General features: G+C 41.6%; 1 protein-coding gene across 6 annotated transcripts in view; it reads right to left on the reverse strand.

Moving 5' to 3' along the window:
- Window positions 1–1347: 1347 nt before the first annotated feature.
- Window positions 1348–18429, reverse strand: part of TMEM192 (transmembrane protein 192) — a 30853-nt gene continuing 13771 nt past the window's right edge. For 2 of the 6 annotated variants that reach the window (XM_030847044.3, XM_030847039.3), the window contains 3 exons: window positions 16944–17078; window positions 4151–4253; window positions 1348–3828 (listed from right to left, as the gene is read on the reverse strand). In XM_030847044.3, the coding sequence (XP_030702904.1) occupies window positions 3690–3828; window positions 4151–4253; window positions 16944–17078 (377 nt within the window). In that variant the 3' untranslated portion in view covers window positions 1348–3689. Of the gene's footprint in view, window positions 3829–4150; window positions 4254–14507; window positions 14565–16943; window positions 17079–18429 lie in introns of all 6 variants that reach the window. The other 4 variants (XR_009564051.2, XM_030847041.3, XM_060299639.2 and 1 more) reach the window with 4 other exon arrangements.

The raw sequence follows: 18429 nt of genomic DNA on the forward strand, positions 1-18429 counted from the left end.
GCCAGACAAGAGAGGCTGCGAGGGGAAGAATTAGAGACAGGCTTACATGGTTTACAAATAAACAACCTTCCTTAGGAAACCTAGGAAACATTTTGAAATTTTTGTGATTTGTGATTGGCATATATTCAAGGTTTGTTTCCTGAAGAATTCAAGAGGCTAACAAATGGGAGTTTTGTATTCAAGGCTCACAAGAGCATCTCTGATCAGTTTGCGAGATTACCAAATAACAGTGTCTTCTGTAAAAAGGATGGTGAGAGAACGTAAAGTTCATTTTGTTTGCCATTCTGTTTTCTGAATGGTTGCAGAACATGGAAGCTAAATTCTTTCCACAAGTCATATTAACATCAGAATCTCCATGAGGCCTAACTTACAGAAGGAGAATTGCATTCTTCAATCCCGATACTGGCTTGTCTGTCTGCTGTGTTCACTTCCTCCCCCCGTCATGCCCCAACCCCGCCACGAGAATGCAGGTTCCATGAGAACAGAAACCACCTCTGTCTGACTGACCCCTGTTCTCTGGTGCACACCGGCTCTCAACTAAACGTTAAGTATTAAATGAAATGAAATGCCTGTGTATGGAGACATTTTTAGTTGTCACAACTGGAGGTTGCTACAGGCATCCCAGCAGTCAGAAATACTGCTAAATATCCTACAACACACAGGACAGTCACCATAACAAAGATTATACCACCCAAAATGTCCATAGTGCCAAGGTTAGAGAACCCTGCCTTAGAGAAAAAAGGAAAAAGAATTAACTCAATTCATGTGAAGAAAAACGGCCTCCAGCAGAAGCCTGGGGGTGCAGGGTGTGTGTGTGTGTGTGTGTGTGTGTGTGTGTGTGTGTGTGTGTGTGTGTGTGTGTGTGTGTGTGTGTGTGTGTGTGTGTGTGTGTGTGTGTGTGTGTGTGTGTTTGGCTGCACTGTGAAGCTTGTGGGATCTTAGTTCCCTGACCAGGAATCGAACCTGGGCCCTCAGCAGGGAAAGCACGGAGTCCTAACCACTGGACAGTCAGGGAAGTCCCAAGCATGGGTATATTAAAATTCCCTCAAACACTGCTGGCTCTCACCCGATGTGGCTTTAGGAATTCATTTGTGTGAACTTTCCACTGGTGCTACAGGGAAAGAATCCAGGCTGTAGTGTTTGAAGAGTACGTGGCAAAAGAACCCAAAACAAACTAGCAAATATTTCCAACAAATAGAAACTGAAGACTATCCTTATATATAAAAGAAGATGTTTGTTAGAAAAAGAATATCCCAGGAGAATAATAAGCAAAAGACTTACACATGTACATCACAAAAGATTTGTAAAAGGCCAAAGAATACGGAGGAAAAGAGCTCTAATTCATTAGTATTCAAAGAAATTCAGCAAGTCATGATGCTATTGTCATTTGAAATAAAATCCCCAAATTAACAATACAGAAATACAATACAGACATATACATATATACCCATGATAAAATGTTACTTTACCTGCCCTAGTTCAGCTCCACATACTCTGCCACCCACTTTCCTACACCACACTGGCAGTCTGATCCTTCTGAAACTAAAACCGACTGCCACTTCCTTGCCTAGAACACTTCAGTGGGCCCCATTCCACTGGAGGCCCCTTGGCCTAGAGAGTGTTAGGGTCCCCAGAATCTGCCACTGGTCGTTCCTCCTCCCATGTCCAGCACCACCCTTTGGGCTCAAGCTATACACAGTGCAGATGATCATCTGTAGCTGTTCGACCTTCTTGTTTACTCATAAATTTCCCTGGAATACCTAAAGCCTTTCCCCCCAGGAAACTCTCTGAGCCGGAGCCCCTATGGCACTCTGGGCTTAGTGTCATCATTTCACTTAGGACAGAGCCCGGAAATCCCAGTCCTCTCCTTAGAATGTAAGCTACAAGCTAGGACTGTCTTATTAATTTTTGTATCCACGGTGCTAGCACAGTATCTACTTGGTGCGCAGAATGATTAACATTTAAATTGTTTTGTTCATTCCTTTCTTTCATTTTCTTTTATTGTTTGAAATGTTCAGTACTGAGTTTAGAAAAGAGTGTTGGTGATTATACAGACAGCCCATCGGAACTTGAGTATTCTAACTTTTTAACTAGACCTTTCTCTGTAAACCAATGTTCATCACATAAACCTTAGAAACTGACTGTAGATCCAAACTGAATTTAAAAGTAAATGAGAATTAACCATCTACCACATGTATTTTCCCTAAGGAAAACAGCTAAAGGCAAAAGCTCTTCCAGAACATAGAGACAGGTTTCCACAGAAGGCAATGGCTTTGAGACATATTAAAAAGGAAGGAAAAAAGAAAAAAAGAGAGGAAGGAAAAGTCAGGAAACTTGGATACAATCTTAACTTTAAAAATACAATTTTGGCTTTAGTTTGTGAATGTTTTCAATTTGGGACTCAATGGTTTTGACTACAGGTGACACACAATCACCTTGACCTCAGCAGAAAACCTTGAGAATGCTCTGCAATGGCTGTATCTAAAGGAAACAGATGTTTGCCCTTCAGATGTATGGTATGACTCAATGAACACATCCCTTGCCAAATAGTTATGTACAGCTCAAGGATTTTTAAATCAAATATTGATTATTCAGCTAAATAAAAAAGAAATTCAGCAGCATACATAATCACACATATCCCCTTCTCTCATGTTAAGCTTTCACACAGAAGGCTTTCTGAGGCAGCATGTAAAGGTGCCAAAAGCAAACTGATACATGAAAAGGCCATGCTAGGAAAACTGGAGAAACAATGCCATTTATTCATAAATATGCTTCATTTTATCCAGAGAATTAGATATGTTTAATATCTATATATGTTGATATGACATTTTTTTCATCATAATTTTTAAGTATAATCCAAGACTAAAAAACATATTCTTTTTTTCTTTCAAACTTAAAGCTACAGAAGACCCCTTTCCTGTCACTGAACTTATTAATCCAAAGACAGTCAATACTGAAATACATGGCTACCTCTCAAAGAAGGGCCAAAATAAAGAGAAAGCCCGAAGTCTTCTCTAATTATTTCAGCTGCTGCCAATGGCAGGCGCTCCTGCTTTCACAGGCAGCACTGGTCGGTCTAATGCTGGTCCAAGTAATCTTCAAATCTTATTTCTGGAGAATGGAAACCTGTAGGGGCTGCAAAGTAAATCATCCAGTGAGACCTTGGTCCTACAGTGACGAAATTCTTATAAAAGCCATAAGGGCCAAGGCTATCCAATACCACACAAGCATATAAAATACATAAGGCTCCATGGGAAAAAACACTAACCATGAGAAATGATGACTTCTCTCACCAGTATAAAAGTGGGAAAAACTCAAGCCCAGTTGTAAATAGGTTGTCATTTTAGACTTCCTCTATAAAAAGCCAAATTATTACCAGGTCCCAATAAGTATGGAAGAAGTGCTGGTCAAGGAGATGTTTAATCTATACCTTTGATCCTAGGATAAACCAGGCAGTTAAATAATTTCAAAATGTGCAAAACAGACATTCCCCTTGAGTTCGCGAGGCGCTACAAAATGTCTTTCAAATGATCCGCGAGTCCAACTTATTAAACAGCCACACAGGTGAGAACCAAATTCAGGTTTCCAACAGAAATTGTAGAATGTTACTTGGCAAAGCTACATTTCCCTAAGACAGCTTGTCAGGTAGCCGGTCAGTCTAAATCACTCTGGCTCCTCTGGAATTGCTGTCAAATCCCACTTGGCTGAGAGCTGAGGTCAGAGGACGTGAAGGCCAGCAGACGCTGGCTGAGCAGGGCATTGTGCCGCTTCAGGTACACTATGATGTCTCCTTGCTTCTCCACAATCTCTTCCAGGCTTGAGAGAGTCCTGCACAGAACCAAGGTATTCATGAGTTACACATGTTCACCAAAAGTCTCTTTGCAAATGGATCTCTACTAGTTTCCAGTACAGCACATTATATCCGTTACTTTTTCTTAGATTTTATAAGCCAAGGCAATATCCCCAAATGAGATTCTTTCTTTAGACTTGGTTTCACCACAGCTGAGAGGAAGTAAACAAATCAAACATAGTTGTAAACATATTTTAACATATGCAGAGTCCTTAAACTCCAAGCATCAGAATGGTCTCTAGATTTCCAGATGGAATAAACTTTTAAATCTCTTTCACTAATCTTTTACTCCACACTTACCTGAATCCAGTCTCCGAGGTAATATTGCTGGGGTAAGCATAGATTTTTTCTTCTTCAAGTACATCAGGCTGTGGCTTGGCTTTATTAAATTTTCGAATTTTCACTAAAATAATAAAGTCATTATTGTCAGGTTATCCAATCACGAAAAATTTTCTAATTCCATTTATTCAAATTTCATTAGTAATTGGCTATTCTTTTCAAGTAATATGCAAAAAAAAAAAAAAAAGGGTTCATGAAGTGAATAAACAAATAGGGAAAATGTGCTAAAAGGGAATGGAAATGATGATGCAGAAGCAGGAGAAGAGTCAGGAAAGAGCCATCAGTGCTCATTGCCCGGAAGTGAAGACACGTGGAAGAGCCAGGGAATTCGGCGACCTGGAGGCCACTGACGAACCTGAAGCCTTAACCCCAACATGAGTGTCCCTGGAGACGTGACCTCTGGTGAGGTAATCAAAGTAAGAACAAAGTAATGGGGGCGGTGCTGATCTGAGAGATGAAGGGACACCAGGAATGCACGGGCACAGAGCAAAGGCCACGTGAGGACACAGCGAGAGGCGGCCACCTACACACCAAGGAAGAAGCCTCTGGAGAAGCCAGGTCTGCGACACCCTGATCTCAGAGGTCCAGCCTCCACAACTGAGAGAAAATAAGTTTGTGTGTCTTAGTCACCCAGGCTGGGTATGTGCTCTGGCAGCCCCAGCAGCCTAATGCACGTGGATAGAAGTCTGCTGCAGAGAGTTGAATAATCAGACACAACAAGGCTGTTGTTCCCAACCTCGCAGGTGTGGCTACAGACTGAGCTGAACAATCTGCATGTCTGAGTAAGAGCCACTGTCCGGGGGCCCTGACCCACCTGCGTAATAACCCTGGGACACGGCTGGAATGAGCACTCCCACCACAGATGGTGACAAGGGGCCAAGAGAAAGGGCTGAGCCAGGCCTCAGTGATGGCAGTGACTGTCCAATGAGACTGGCCTTGAGAATTGTTCGTGCAGCTCCAAATGGGTCAAGTATTCAACACGTGGGAAGGGGGAGGGGAGGTGGGTTAGGTCCCAGCACAATTTTTAAAGACTCCACATATGATTCTTTCCTTTCTTGTGACAATCCTTGAGATATAATTCACATACAATGCAATTCCTTCAAAGTGTACAATTCAATGGTTTGGTACATTCAAACAGTTGTGCAACCGTCTCCACAATTTTAGAACATCTTGTCACCCCAAAAAGAAGCCTGGGATCCATGAGCAGTCTCTCTCTAGGTACCCCCACCTCCAGGACTAGGCAACCACTAATGTGTTCTCCTTCTCTATAGATGTGCCTGCTCTGGGCATTCCAAGTACACAGAATCATACAACATTTACGTCTGGCTTTTTTTTCTCTCAGCATAATGCTTTCAAGGTTCATCCATACTGTAAGTGTCAGTGATTCATTCCACTATTCCTTCCTTTTTGTGGCTGAATACTATCCTCTGTATGGGTAGAACACCTTCTGTTGGTCTAGTCCTCACTTTATCCTAACACCATTTAGGTTGTTTCCACTTCTGGCTGCTATAAATAATGCCATTTGTAAAAGTACACATGGACCCAGAAGTGCATGTGCTGAGTCATATGTTCAACCTGTCATGGAACTCCCAGGACCCACAGATGATTCTGATGTGACTCTCAGATGAGAATGAGGCTGGAGAAGATTAAACAAAGAGGTTAAAGAGAAATGTGAGAAGGTTAGGAGACATGCAGAGGGTTCAATCAGAAAGGACCAGAAGGAAGCGGGCAGTGAGATGCCGAAAGAACCAGTGAGGGAATGTAACAAGAAGCCCTTGATTTTTAGGTGGTGGCCAAGAGAGTTAGAAAAGAGAAGCCCCTCACACAAAAACAGACACACACAGATCAACACACAGAAACAGAACAGAGGACACAGAAATAAACCCACACACTTATGGTCAATTAATCCATGACAAGGGAAGCAAGAATATACAATGGAGAAAAGAATCTCTTCAATAAGCATTGCTGGGAAAACTGGACAGCTACATGTAAAAACTGAAATTAGAACATTCTCCAACATCATACACAAAAATAAACTCAAAATGGATTAAACACCTAAATGTAAGGCTGGAGACTATAAAACTGCTAGAGGAAAACATAGGCAGAACACTCTGACACAAATTGCAACAATGTTTTTTTGGATCCATATCCTACAGTAATGGAAATATAAGCAAAAATAAACAAATGGGACCTAATGAAACTTAAAAGCTTTTGCACAGCAAAGGAAACCATAAACAACACAAAAACAAAACCTACAGAACGGGAGAAAATATTTCCAAACCACAAGACCAACAAGGGATTAATTTCCAAAATATACAAAAAGCTCATATAGCTCAATATCAAAAAAACAAACAAACAACACAATCAAAAATTCGGCAAAACTCCTACACAGACATTTCTCCAAGAAGACATCAAGGTGATCAACAGACACATGAAAAGATGCGCAACACGGCTCATCAGAGAAATGCAAATCAAAACTACAATGAGGTATCACCTCACACCAGTCAGAATGGCCATCATCAAAAGTCTACAAAAAAGGGCTTCCCTGGTGGTGCAGTGGTTGAGAGTTCACCTGCCGATGCAGGGGACATGGGTTTGTGACCCGGTCTGGGAAGATCCCACATGCCGCAGAGCGGCTAGGCCCATGAGCCATGGCCACTGAGCCTGCACGTCTGGAGCCTGTGCTCTGCGACGGGAGAGGCCACAACAGTGAGAGGCCTGCGTACCGCAAAAAAAAAAAAAAAAAAAAAAAGGTCTACAAAAAAAAAAGTCTACAAATAAAATAAAATAAAAAGTCTACAAATAATAAATGCTGGAGGGGGTGGGGAGAAAAGGGAACCCTCCTGCACTGTTGATGGGAATGTAAATTGGTACAGCCACTATGGAGAACAGTATGGAGGTTTGTTAAAAAACTAAAAGCAGATTTACCATATGATCCAGCAATCCCAGTCCTGGGCATATATCCAGAGGAAAAACATGGTTCAAAAGGTTACATGCAGGGGACTTCCCTGGTGGCACAGTGGTTAAGTATCTGCCTGCCCGCGAGCCGCGGCTAAAAGCGTGGACCCCAAGGATGGGCGCGAGCCGCAGCTAAAAGCGCGGATCCCAGAGACGGGCGGGAGACGCTAAGGCTGCTGCTGCCAGCACCAAGGGGCCTGTGTGCGAGCACAGGTCACTATCCACACCCCTCTTCCAGGGAGCCTGTGCAGCCCACCACTGCCAGGGTCCCGGGAACCAGGGACAACTTCCCCGGGAGAACGCACGGCGCGCCTCAGGCTGGTGCAACGTCACGCCGGGCTCTGCCGGCCGCAGGCCCGCCCCGCACGCAGTGCCCCTCCCTTCCCCCCGGCCTGAGTGTGCCAGAGCCCCCGAATCAGCGGCTCCTTTAACCCCGTCCTGTCTGAGCAAAAAACAGACGCCCTCCAGCGACCTACACGCGGAGGCAGGGCCAAATCCAAAGCTGAGCCCCTGTGAGCTGTGAGAACAAAGAAGAGAAAGGGAAATCTCTCCCAGCAGCCTCAGAAGCAGCGGATTAAAGCTCCACAATCAACTTGATGTACCCTGCGTCTGTGGAATACATGAATAGACAACGAATCATCCCAAATTGAGGAGGTGGACTTTGAGAGCAAGATCTATGATTTTTTCCCCTTTTCCTCTTTTTGTGAATGTGTATGTGTATGCTTCTGTGTGAGATCTTGTCTGTACAGCTTTGCTTCCACCATTTGTCCTAAGGTTTTATCCATCCTTTTTTTCTAAATAATTATTTTTTAATTCAATAACTTTATTATATTTTACTTTATTTTATTTTACTGTATCTTCTTTCTTTTTTCCTTCCTTCCCTCCTCCCTCCCTCCCTCCTTTCTTTCCTTCTTGCCTTCTTCTTTCTTTCTTTCTTCCTTCTTTCCTTCTCTCCTTTCTTTCTTTCTTTCTTCCTACTTCTACTAATTCTCTCTACTTTTTCTCCCTTTTATTCAGAGCCGTGTGGATGAAAGGCTCCTGGTGCTCCAGCCAGGAGTCAGGGCTCTGCCTCTGAGGTGGGAGAGCCAACTTCAGGACACTGGTCAACAAGAGACCTCCCAGCTCCACATAATATCAAACGGCGAAAATCTCCCAGAGACCTCCATCTTAACACCAGCACCCAGCTTCACTCAACGACCAGCAAGCTACAGTGCTGGACAACCTATGCCAAACAACTAGCAAAACAGGAACACAACCCCACCCATTAGCAGAGAGGCTGCCTAAAATCATAATAAGGCCACAGACACCCCAAAACACACCACCAGACGTGGACCTGCCCACTAGAGAGACAAGATCCAGCCTCATCCACCACAACACAGGCACTAGTCCCCTCCACCAGGAAGCCTACACAACCCACTGAACCAACCTTAGCCACTGGAGACAGACATCAAAAACAACGGGAACTACGAACCTGCAGCCTGCAAAAAGGAGACCCCAAACACAGTAAGGTAAGCAAAATGAGAAGACAGAAAAACACACAGCAGATAAAGGAGCAAGATAAAAATGCACCAGACCTAACAAATGAAGAGGAAATAGGCAGTCTACCTGAAAAAGAATTCAGAATAATGATAGTAAAGATGATCAAAAATCTTGGAAATAGAATGGACAAAATGCAAGAAACATTTAACAAGGACCTAGAAGAAATAAAGATGAAACAAGCAATGATGAACAACACAATAAATGAAATTAAAAATACTCTAGATGGGATCAATAGCAGAATAACTGAGGCAGAAGAACGGATAAGTGACCTGGAAGATAAAATAGTGGAAATAACTACTGCAGAGCAGAATAAAGAAAAAAGAATGAAAAGAACTGAGGACAGTCTCAGAGACCTCTGGGACAACATTAAACCCACCAACATTCGAATTATAGGGGTTCCAGAAGAAGAAGAGAAAAAGAAAGGGACAGAGAAAATATTTGCAGAGATTATAGTTGAAAACTTCCCTAATATGGGAAAGGAAATAGTTAATCAATCCAGGAAGCACAGAGAGTCCCATACAGGATAAATCCAAGGAGAAATACACCAAGACACATATTAATCAAACTGTCAAAAATTAAATACAAAGAAAGCATATTAAAAGCAGCAAGGGAAAAACAACAAATAACACACAAGGGAATCCCCATAAGGTTAACAGCTGATCTCTCAGCAGAAACTCTACAAGCCAGAAGGGAGTGGCAGGACATACTGAAAGTGATGAAGGAGAAAAACCTGCAACCAAGACTACTCTACCCAGCAAGGATCTCATTCAGATTTGATGGAGAAATTAAAACCTTTACAGACAAGCAAAAGCTGAGAGAGTTCAGCACCACCAAACCAGCTTTACAACAAATGCTAAAGGAACTTCTCTAGACAAGAAACACAAGAGAAGGAAAAGACCTATAATAACGAACCCAAAACAATTTAGAAAATGGGAATAGGAACATACATATCGATAATTACCTTAAATGTAAATGGACTAAATGCTCCCACCAAAAAACTGAATGGATACAAAAACAAGATGCATATATTTGCTGTCTACAAGAGACCCACTTCAGACCTAGAGACACATACAGACTGAAAGTAAGGGGATGGAAAAAGGTATTCCATGCAAATGGAAAGCAAAGGAAAGCTGGAGTAGCAATTCTCGTATCAGACAAAATAGACTTTAAAATAAAGACTATTAGAACAGACAAAGAAGGACACTACATAATGATCAAGGTATCGATCCAAGAAGAAGATATAACAATTGTAAATATTTATGCACCCAACATAGGAGCACCTCAATACATAAGGCAAATACTAACAGCCATAAAAGGGGAAATTGACAGTAACACATTCATAGTAGGGGACTTTAACACCCCACTTTCACCAATGGACAGATCATCCAAAATGAAAATAAATAAGGAAACACAAGCTTTAAATGATACATTAAACAAGATGGACTTAATGGATATTTATAGGACGCTCCATCCAAAAACAACAGAATACACATTTTTCTCAGGTGCTCGTGGAACATTCTCCAGGATTGATCATATCTTAGGTCACAAATCAAGCCTTGGTAAATTTAAGAAAATTGAAATTGTATCAAGTATCTTTTCTGACCACAATGCCATGAGACTAGATATCAATTACAGGAAAAGATCTGTAAAAAATACAAACACATGGAGGCTAAACGATACACGACTTAATAATGAAGTGATCACTGAAGAAATCAAAGAGGAAATCAAAAAATACCTAGAAACAAATGACAATGGAGACACAACGACCCAAAACTTGTGGGATGCAGCAAAACCAGTTCTAAGGGGGAAGTTTATAGCAATACAAGCCCACCTTAAGAAGCAGGAAACATCTAGAATAAACAACCTAACCTTGCACCTCAAGCAATTAGAGAAAGAAGAACAAAAAAACCCCTAAGTTAGCAGAAGGAAACAATAGCAAAGATCAATAAAAATAAAAGCTGGTTCTTTGAGAAGATAAACAAAATAGATAAACCACTAGCCAGACTCATCAAGAAAAAAAGGGAGAAGACTCAAATCAATAGAATTAGAAATGAAAAAGGAGAAGTAACAACTGACACTGCAGAAATAAAAAAGATCATGAGAGATTACTACAAGCAACTCTATGCCAATAAAACGGACAATCTGGAAGAAATGCACAAATTCTTAGAAATGCACAACCTGTCAAGACTGAATCAGGAAGAAATAGAAAATATGAACAGACCAATCACAAGCACTGAAATTGAAACTGTGATTAAAAATCTTCCAAACAAACAAAAGCCCAGGACCAGATGGCTTCACAGGCGAATTCTATCAAACATTTAGAGAAGAGCTAACACCTATCCTTCTCAAACTCTTCCAAAATATAGCAGAGGGAGGAACACTCCCAAATTCCTTCTACGAGGCCACCATCACCTTGATACCAAAACCAGACAAGGATGTCACAAAGAAAGAAAACTACAGGTCAATATCACTGATGAACATAGACGCAAAAATCCTCAACAAAATACTAGCAAACAGAATCCAACAGCACATTAAAAGGATCATACACCATGATCCAGTGGGGTTTATTCCAGGAATGCAAGGATTCTTCAACATATGCAAATCTATCAATGTGATAAACCATATTAACAAATTGAAGGAGAAAAACCGTATGATCATCTCAATAGATGCAGAGAAAGCTTTTGACAAAATTCAACACTCATTTATGATAAAAACCCTGCAGAAAGTAGGCATAGAGGGAACTTTCCTCAACATAATAAAGGCCATATATGACAAGCCCACAGCGAACATCATCCTCAATGGTGAAAAACTGAAAGCATTTCCACTAAGATCAGGAACAAGACAAGGTTGCCCACTCTCACCACTCTTATTCAGCATAGTTCTGGAAGTTTTAGCCACAGCAATCAGAGAAGAAAAGGAAATAAAAGGAATCCAAAAGGAAAAGAAGAAGTAAAGCTGTCACTGTTTGCAGATGACATGATACTATACATAGAGAATCCTAAAGATGCTACCAGAAAACTACTAGAGCTAATCAATGCATTTGGTAAAGTGGCAGGATACAAAATTAATGCACAGCAATCTCTGGCATTCCTATATACTAATGATGAAAAATCTGAAAGTGAAATCACGAAAACACTCCCATTTACCATTGCAAAGAATAAAAGAATAAAATATCTAAGAATAAACCTACCTAAAGAGACAAACGACCTGTATGCAGAAAATTACAAGACACTGATGAAAGAAATTAAAGATGATACAAATAGATGGAGAGATATACCATGTTCTTGGATTGGAAGAATCAACATTGTGAAAATGACTCTACTACCCAAAGCAATCTACAGATTCAATGCAATCCCTATCAAACTACCACTGGCATTTTTCACAGAACTAGAACAAAAAATTTCACAATTTGTATGGAAACACAAAAGACCCCAAATAGCCAAAGCAATCTTGAGAACGAAAAACGGAGCTGGAGGAATCAGGCTCCCTGACTTCAGACTATACTACAAAGCTACAGTTATCAAGACGGTATGGTACTGGCACAAAAACAGAAAGATAGATCAATGGAACAGGATAGAAAGCCCAGAGATAAACCCACGCACATATGGACACCTTATCTTGGATAAAGGTGGCAGGAATGTACAGTGGAGAAAGGACAGCCTCTTCAATAAGTGGTGCTGGGAAAACTGGACAGGTACATATAAAAGTATGAGATTAGATCACTCCCTAACACCATACAGAAAAGTAAGCTAAAAATGGATTAAAGACCTAAATGTAAGGCCAGAAACTATCAAACTCTTAGAGGAAAACATAGGCAAAACACTCTATGACATAAATCACAGCAAGATCCTTTTTGACCCACCTCCTACAGAAATGGAAATAAAACCAAAAATAAACAAATGGGACCTAATGAAACTTCAAACTTTTGCACAGCAAAGGAAACCATAAACAAAACCAAAAGACAACCCTCAGAATGGGAGAAAATATTTGCAAATGAAGCAACTGACAAAGGATTAATTTCCAAAATTTACAAGCAGCTCATGCAGCTCAATAACAAAAAAACAAACAACCCAATCCAAAAATGGGCAGAAGACCTAAATAGACATTTATCCAAAGAAGATATACAGACTGCCAACAAACACATGAAAGAATGCTCAACATCATTAATCATTAGAGAAATGCAAATCAAAACTACAATGAGATATCATCTCACACCAGTCAGAATGGCCATCATCAAAAAATCTAGAAACAATAAGTGCTGGAGAGGGTGTGGAGAAAAGGGAACACTCTTGCACTGCTCGTGGGAATGTGAATTGGTTCAGCCACTATGGTGAACAGTATGGAGGTTCCTTAAAAAACTACAAATAGAACTACCATATGACCCAGCAATCCCACTACTGGGCATATACCCTGAGAAAACCAAAATTCAAAAAGAGTCATGTACCAAAATGTTCATTGCAGCTCTATTTACAATAGCCAGGAAATGGAAACAACCTAAGTGCCCATCATCGGATGAATGGGTAAAGAAGATGTGGCACATATATACAACGGAATATTACTCAGCCATAAAAAGAAACGAAATTGAGCTATTTGTAATGAGGGGGATGGACCTAGAGTCTGTCATACAGAGTGAAGTAAGTCAGAAAGAGAAAGACAAATACCATATGCTAACACATATATATGGAATTTAAGGAAAAAAAATGTCATGAAGAACCTAGGGGTAAGACAGAAATAAAGACACAGACCTACTGGAGAACGGACTTGAGGATATGGGGATGGGGAAGGGTGAGCTGTGACAGGGCGAGAGAGATGCATGGACATATATACACTACCAAACGTAAGGTAGATAGCTAGTGGGAAGCAGCCGCATGGCTCAGGGATGTCGGCTTGGTGCTTTGTGACCACCTGGAGGGGTGGGATAGGGAGGGTGGGAGGGAGGGAGATGCAAAGGGAAGAGATATGGGAACATATGTATATGTATAACTGATTCACTTTGTTATAAAGCAGAAACTAACACACCATTGTAAAGCAATTATACCCCAATAAAGATGATTAAAAAAAAGAAAAGAATCTGCCTGCCAATGCAGGGGACACGGGTTCCCGCCCTTGTCTGGGAAGATCCCACATGCAGCGGAGCAACTAAGCCCATGCGTCACAACTACTGAGCCTGTGCTCTAGAGCCCCCGAGCCACAACTACTGAGCCCACGTGCCACAACTACTGAAGCCTGTGCACGTAGAGCCTGTGCTCCACAACAACAGAATAAGTCACCACAATGAGAAGTCCTCGCAATGCAATGAAAAACAGCCCCCGCTCGCCACAACTAGAGAAAGCCCGCACGCAGCAATGAAAACCCAATGCAGCCAAAAATAAATAAAGCTGTTTAAAGAAAAAAAGGATACATGCACCTCAAGGTTCATTGCAGCACTTTTTACAATAGCCAAGACATGGAAGCAACCTAAATGTCCACTGACAGATGAATGGATATAGAAGACGTGACACATATATACAATGGAATATTACTCAGCCATGAAAAAGAATGAAATAATGCCATTTATAGCAACATGGATGGACCCAGAGATTATCATACTACATGAAATAAGACAGAGCAAGACAAATAGCATATGATTATCACTTATATGTGGAATCTAAAATATGATACAAATGAACTTACTTACAAAACAGAAATAAACTCACAGACACAGAAAACAAACTATGGTTTCCAAAGGGGAAACGGGGTGTGCAGGGAGGGATAAATTAGGAGTTTGGGATTAACAGATATACACTACCGTATATAAAATAGACAAACAACAAGGACCTACTGTATAGCACAGGGAACTATATTCAATGTCTTGTAATAACTTATAGTGGACAAGAATCTGAAAAAGAATATATACATCTGAATCATTTTTCTGTACACCTGAAACTAGTACAACACTGTAAATCAACTATACTTCAAAAAAAAAAGATATGAATAGCCCCTTGGCTTCCCATGGCACGAGAACAGCGCGCCCACCCAAGGGCAGACAGGGACTGAGCGCTGGGCTCCACCACGCAGGCCGGGAGAGCTCAACAAAAGAGAAGATGGGGCCATCAGGGGGCCAGGCGGGATGCCAGGAAACCAGCTTCCCAGGACAAGTAAAGAACGCATCTCAAGGAGGGAGCGAGCCACTGTGTCCAGTGCCACTCAGGAGATGAAGGCTGAGACTCGACTGTCTCATGAGGCTTGCCTATAAATTGGAGTTACGTTCGTATGGCATTTCCTTATAATGATGTCTTCCATATAATAACTCCAAGATAAATGAAGAAACTTGGAACAAGTTTAAGTTTCTTGAACTGGGCAAAAAGAAATAACAGTTACAGGATATTAAAGTAAAAGTTAAGAGGCAGAAATAAAAGACAATAGCTCAACAACAGAAAAATGTCCATCTTTCAGACTCATCTTTGTGGGGTTTTTTTTCCTGAAGGTGTTCCTTTTTTCTTTTTTAATTGAAGTACAGTTGATTTACAATGTTGTGATAGTTTCTAGTGTTTGTGGTTAATTTTAAAATAAATTAAATTCCATGCAGTCAGCATATATCAGATCACAGGCCAGGCAATAACACCAGTGCAATCTACATGAAATGAGAATCTTCCACTCTTCCTTTCCACCACAATAAGCCAAGAAGAGCTCTCACTAAACCGCAGGACATTGGACATGGGCCTGCTGCCCCTTACAGTCCTTTCCTCCTGAGCTGAAGCCCAAACATCAGGGCTACTGGAAGGCTGGTAACTGAGTGGCATTTTTTGAATCCTTGCTTATTTATTTATTTTATTTTTTTGCGGTACGCGGGCCTCTCACTTGTTGTGGCCTCTCCTGTTGTGGAGCACAGGCTCCGGACGCGCAGGCTCAGCGGCCATGGCTCACGGGCCCAGGCGCTCCACGGCATGTGGGATCTTCCCGGACTGGGGCACGAACCCATGTCCCCTGCATCGGCAGATGGACTCTCAACCACTGCGTCACCAGGGAAGCCCCGTTGCTTATTTTTAAACAAATGGAAAGCTAATCAAATCACCACAAAGCTTTTAAGTTTTATTTCCCTAGTTTTTTCCTACAGGGGCAGTCAGGTGCCCAATGAGAAGAGTCTATCTTGACTTTTAGAGATTAACTACTTTACTGCAGACAAATTAGTCAAATTTAGATTAGAATTAGTATATCAAAGAATCATATCATGAAGAGTTCCTATCAGCATTACCAAAACTAGGAATCTTTTAAATCTTTTTAATATAGAGAAGCGAGAAAAATGCATGTATCAGGGAATCAACCTTAAATTTTTTGCGATACACTGAACAAAGTCAACATTTGCCCTAGAAGGCTTAAGAAGAGGTACAAAACAGTAAAATGAAACACAAGCTTTGGCCCATGTGACTTTTCCTTCATAACTGAAGAAATTATCTCTTTCAAAATGGACAGATAAGGTATTTTATTGTCACAAAACAACTGTTGCTCAATGCCACCAAATTAGCTGCTATTACAGATTTTAGTGCATGTCAGTACTGCAGCAGGAATGAAATCTTGTTTCTTCCGGGCATGGAGTTTTTTCTCTTCAGGTATCCTTCCATCTATTTTTCATGTTAACATGTTTGAAGCTTATTTAATTTTACCACTGAGAGTTTTGAGAGACAGCCAGACAGAACAATCCTCAGACAGTTCTAAATTTAGAAAGAAGTGGGTTCTTAAATGGTTTATCAAAATCAAGTTTGGGCTAAATGCAGTTTTGCATGTATTAACTTATTTACTTATTTTATTTTACTTTTATTTTGCCGCACAGCATGTGGGATCTTACCCCTACCACGGACTGAACCCATGCCCCCTTTAGTGGAAGCACAGAGTCTTAACCACTGGACAGCCAGGGAAGTCCTATATTTAGCTATATTTTAATTTAAAGCCAGAGTTACATCTCAGTTGCTTTTGAGGATGCAAAAGTTTGTAGATCTTATTTTTTCATTTTCTTTGTTTTTTTAATGGAAAGCCTTCATTCTAGTTGATAAGAATTTATTGATGACACAACTTTAGAAATGCGACTCACCGGTATGTTCCTGGTGGTTTGAAATTACAGAAGTCTGGATGTGGTCAGCAATGAGGTATGGGTGCTCAATAGGGTAACGGCCACGTAGAAAAGGTTTCCCGCCAGGAAGGTAATGGGCTGGGCTTCAGGTGGGGATGCGACCAGCAATGAAAGGCCTTTCTATAAGAACAGGCTCCTTGTCATTCTCACCTGTGTACACGAGCAGGCACGTCAGGGAACAGACCAGCTCCACGGCCAGGGTGGCCAGAATGAGGTCCAGGTACAGCGCGCTGGGCTCGGGGAAGGAGTGCTGCAGGCAGAGCAGGAAGAGTAGCGCCGTGTTGCCTGCGGGGAGGAGACGCAGCGTGCGTGCGTGCGTGGGCTGGACGGAGTCCCGGAGCCCGCGCCGCTGCCCCCAGCGCAGCCCCCGCAGGAGTACCGCGAGGGCGCGGGCACCCACCCAGCTACGCGGCGACGAAGGAAGGTAGAGGATGGAAATCAAATGTAACACGGCTAAGAGCAAATGATGCCCCATGACACAAATACGTAAGAATCTGGACTTTTTTAAAACTCAAGGAGTGAGTTTCTACGAGGACCCGGTGGCCCCTTCTGGTCATGCAGCACAGTAAAGGACGCAGCGAGTATCCAGAAAAAAAACGGGGACACGCTGCTGCCCTTGGACAGATGACCTAACACCTCCACTCCTCGTCTGAAAAATGGGGTGACAATAAATATGAGCTGTTTCCCCCCTGCTCAGCATATCCATTATTTATTTTTGAAGACCATTTTAACCTCATTCTGCACTTACAGTCTGAAGACTGTCAAAGAAAAGTTTAGGGGCAGAAGTCATTCCTGTAATGTTTTACCTTAGAATTTCCTAAAACTAACATATTTATCCAAGTCTGATCAAGGCTGGGGAGATGCTCATTTGATTTACCTTCTGCTTCTTGGTACAAAGGGATGACTGTGAGCCAAAGAACCCTGTTTAAATAACCTATCAGAAGTCCCTCTACACAAAGCAGTGGTCCAGCACAAATCCCTACGCCCTCCTCTTACACTCACAAATGTCATAGTGTCTTAGCATGTTGACCAATAGCTCAATTTATGAATTAGTTTTGTGTACAAGACAAATATAACTTTACAGCTTTAGGGAGAGGAAAAAACTAGGGAAAAACCTCTGCAGGGAAAGTGAACACACAGTTTCCAGAGGATTTCTGATGCCCTGAGCAAGGCCTGTGTCAGCAGTGTGGCAGGTCACAGGGTGAACTTGCAGGCTGGCAGCAGAGACTGCAGAAGTAAGACATTCCCCTGAATGATAAGTACTGTGGACATCATGAGAACACCCTGCCCAGCACCATGTCTCCAAGGGTCAAGTTTTCGCTTCAATGAAAAGAACAAATATGCAACTTGCTATGCAGCTAATAACATTTGATAGAGTTCAGGATGTATTTCGATCTAAGGAAGGAGAACAGATAAATCAGATAAATATTTTCAACTTATTTGGAAGGAAAGAAAAGCCCTTCTCCCATCTCCACAAACTAAAGTAAAATCAATTTATTTTTCTCTCTGCAGAGAACAACAAGCATCAGGATGAAGCCAGACAATACCCAGCAATACTATCACAGGCAAAAAAAAAAGAATGGTTACACCCTTCGGATTAGCTGGAAGTTCTATACCCTCATAGATTTACCTTCTT

This window comes from Globicephala melas, chromosome 5 (genome assembly GCF_963455315.2).
Source record: "Globicephala melas chromosome 5, mGloMel1.2, whole genome shotgun sequence".
In the NCBI taxonomy this organism is placed as follows: Eukaryota; Metazoa; Chordata; class Mammalia; order Artiodactyla; family Delphinidae; genus Globicephala; species Globicephala melas.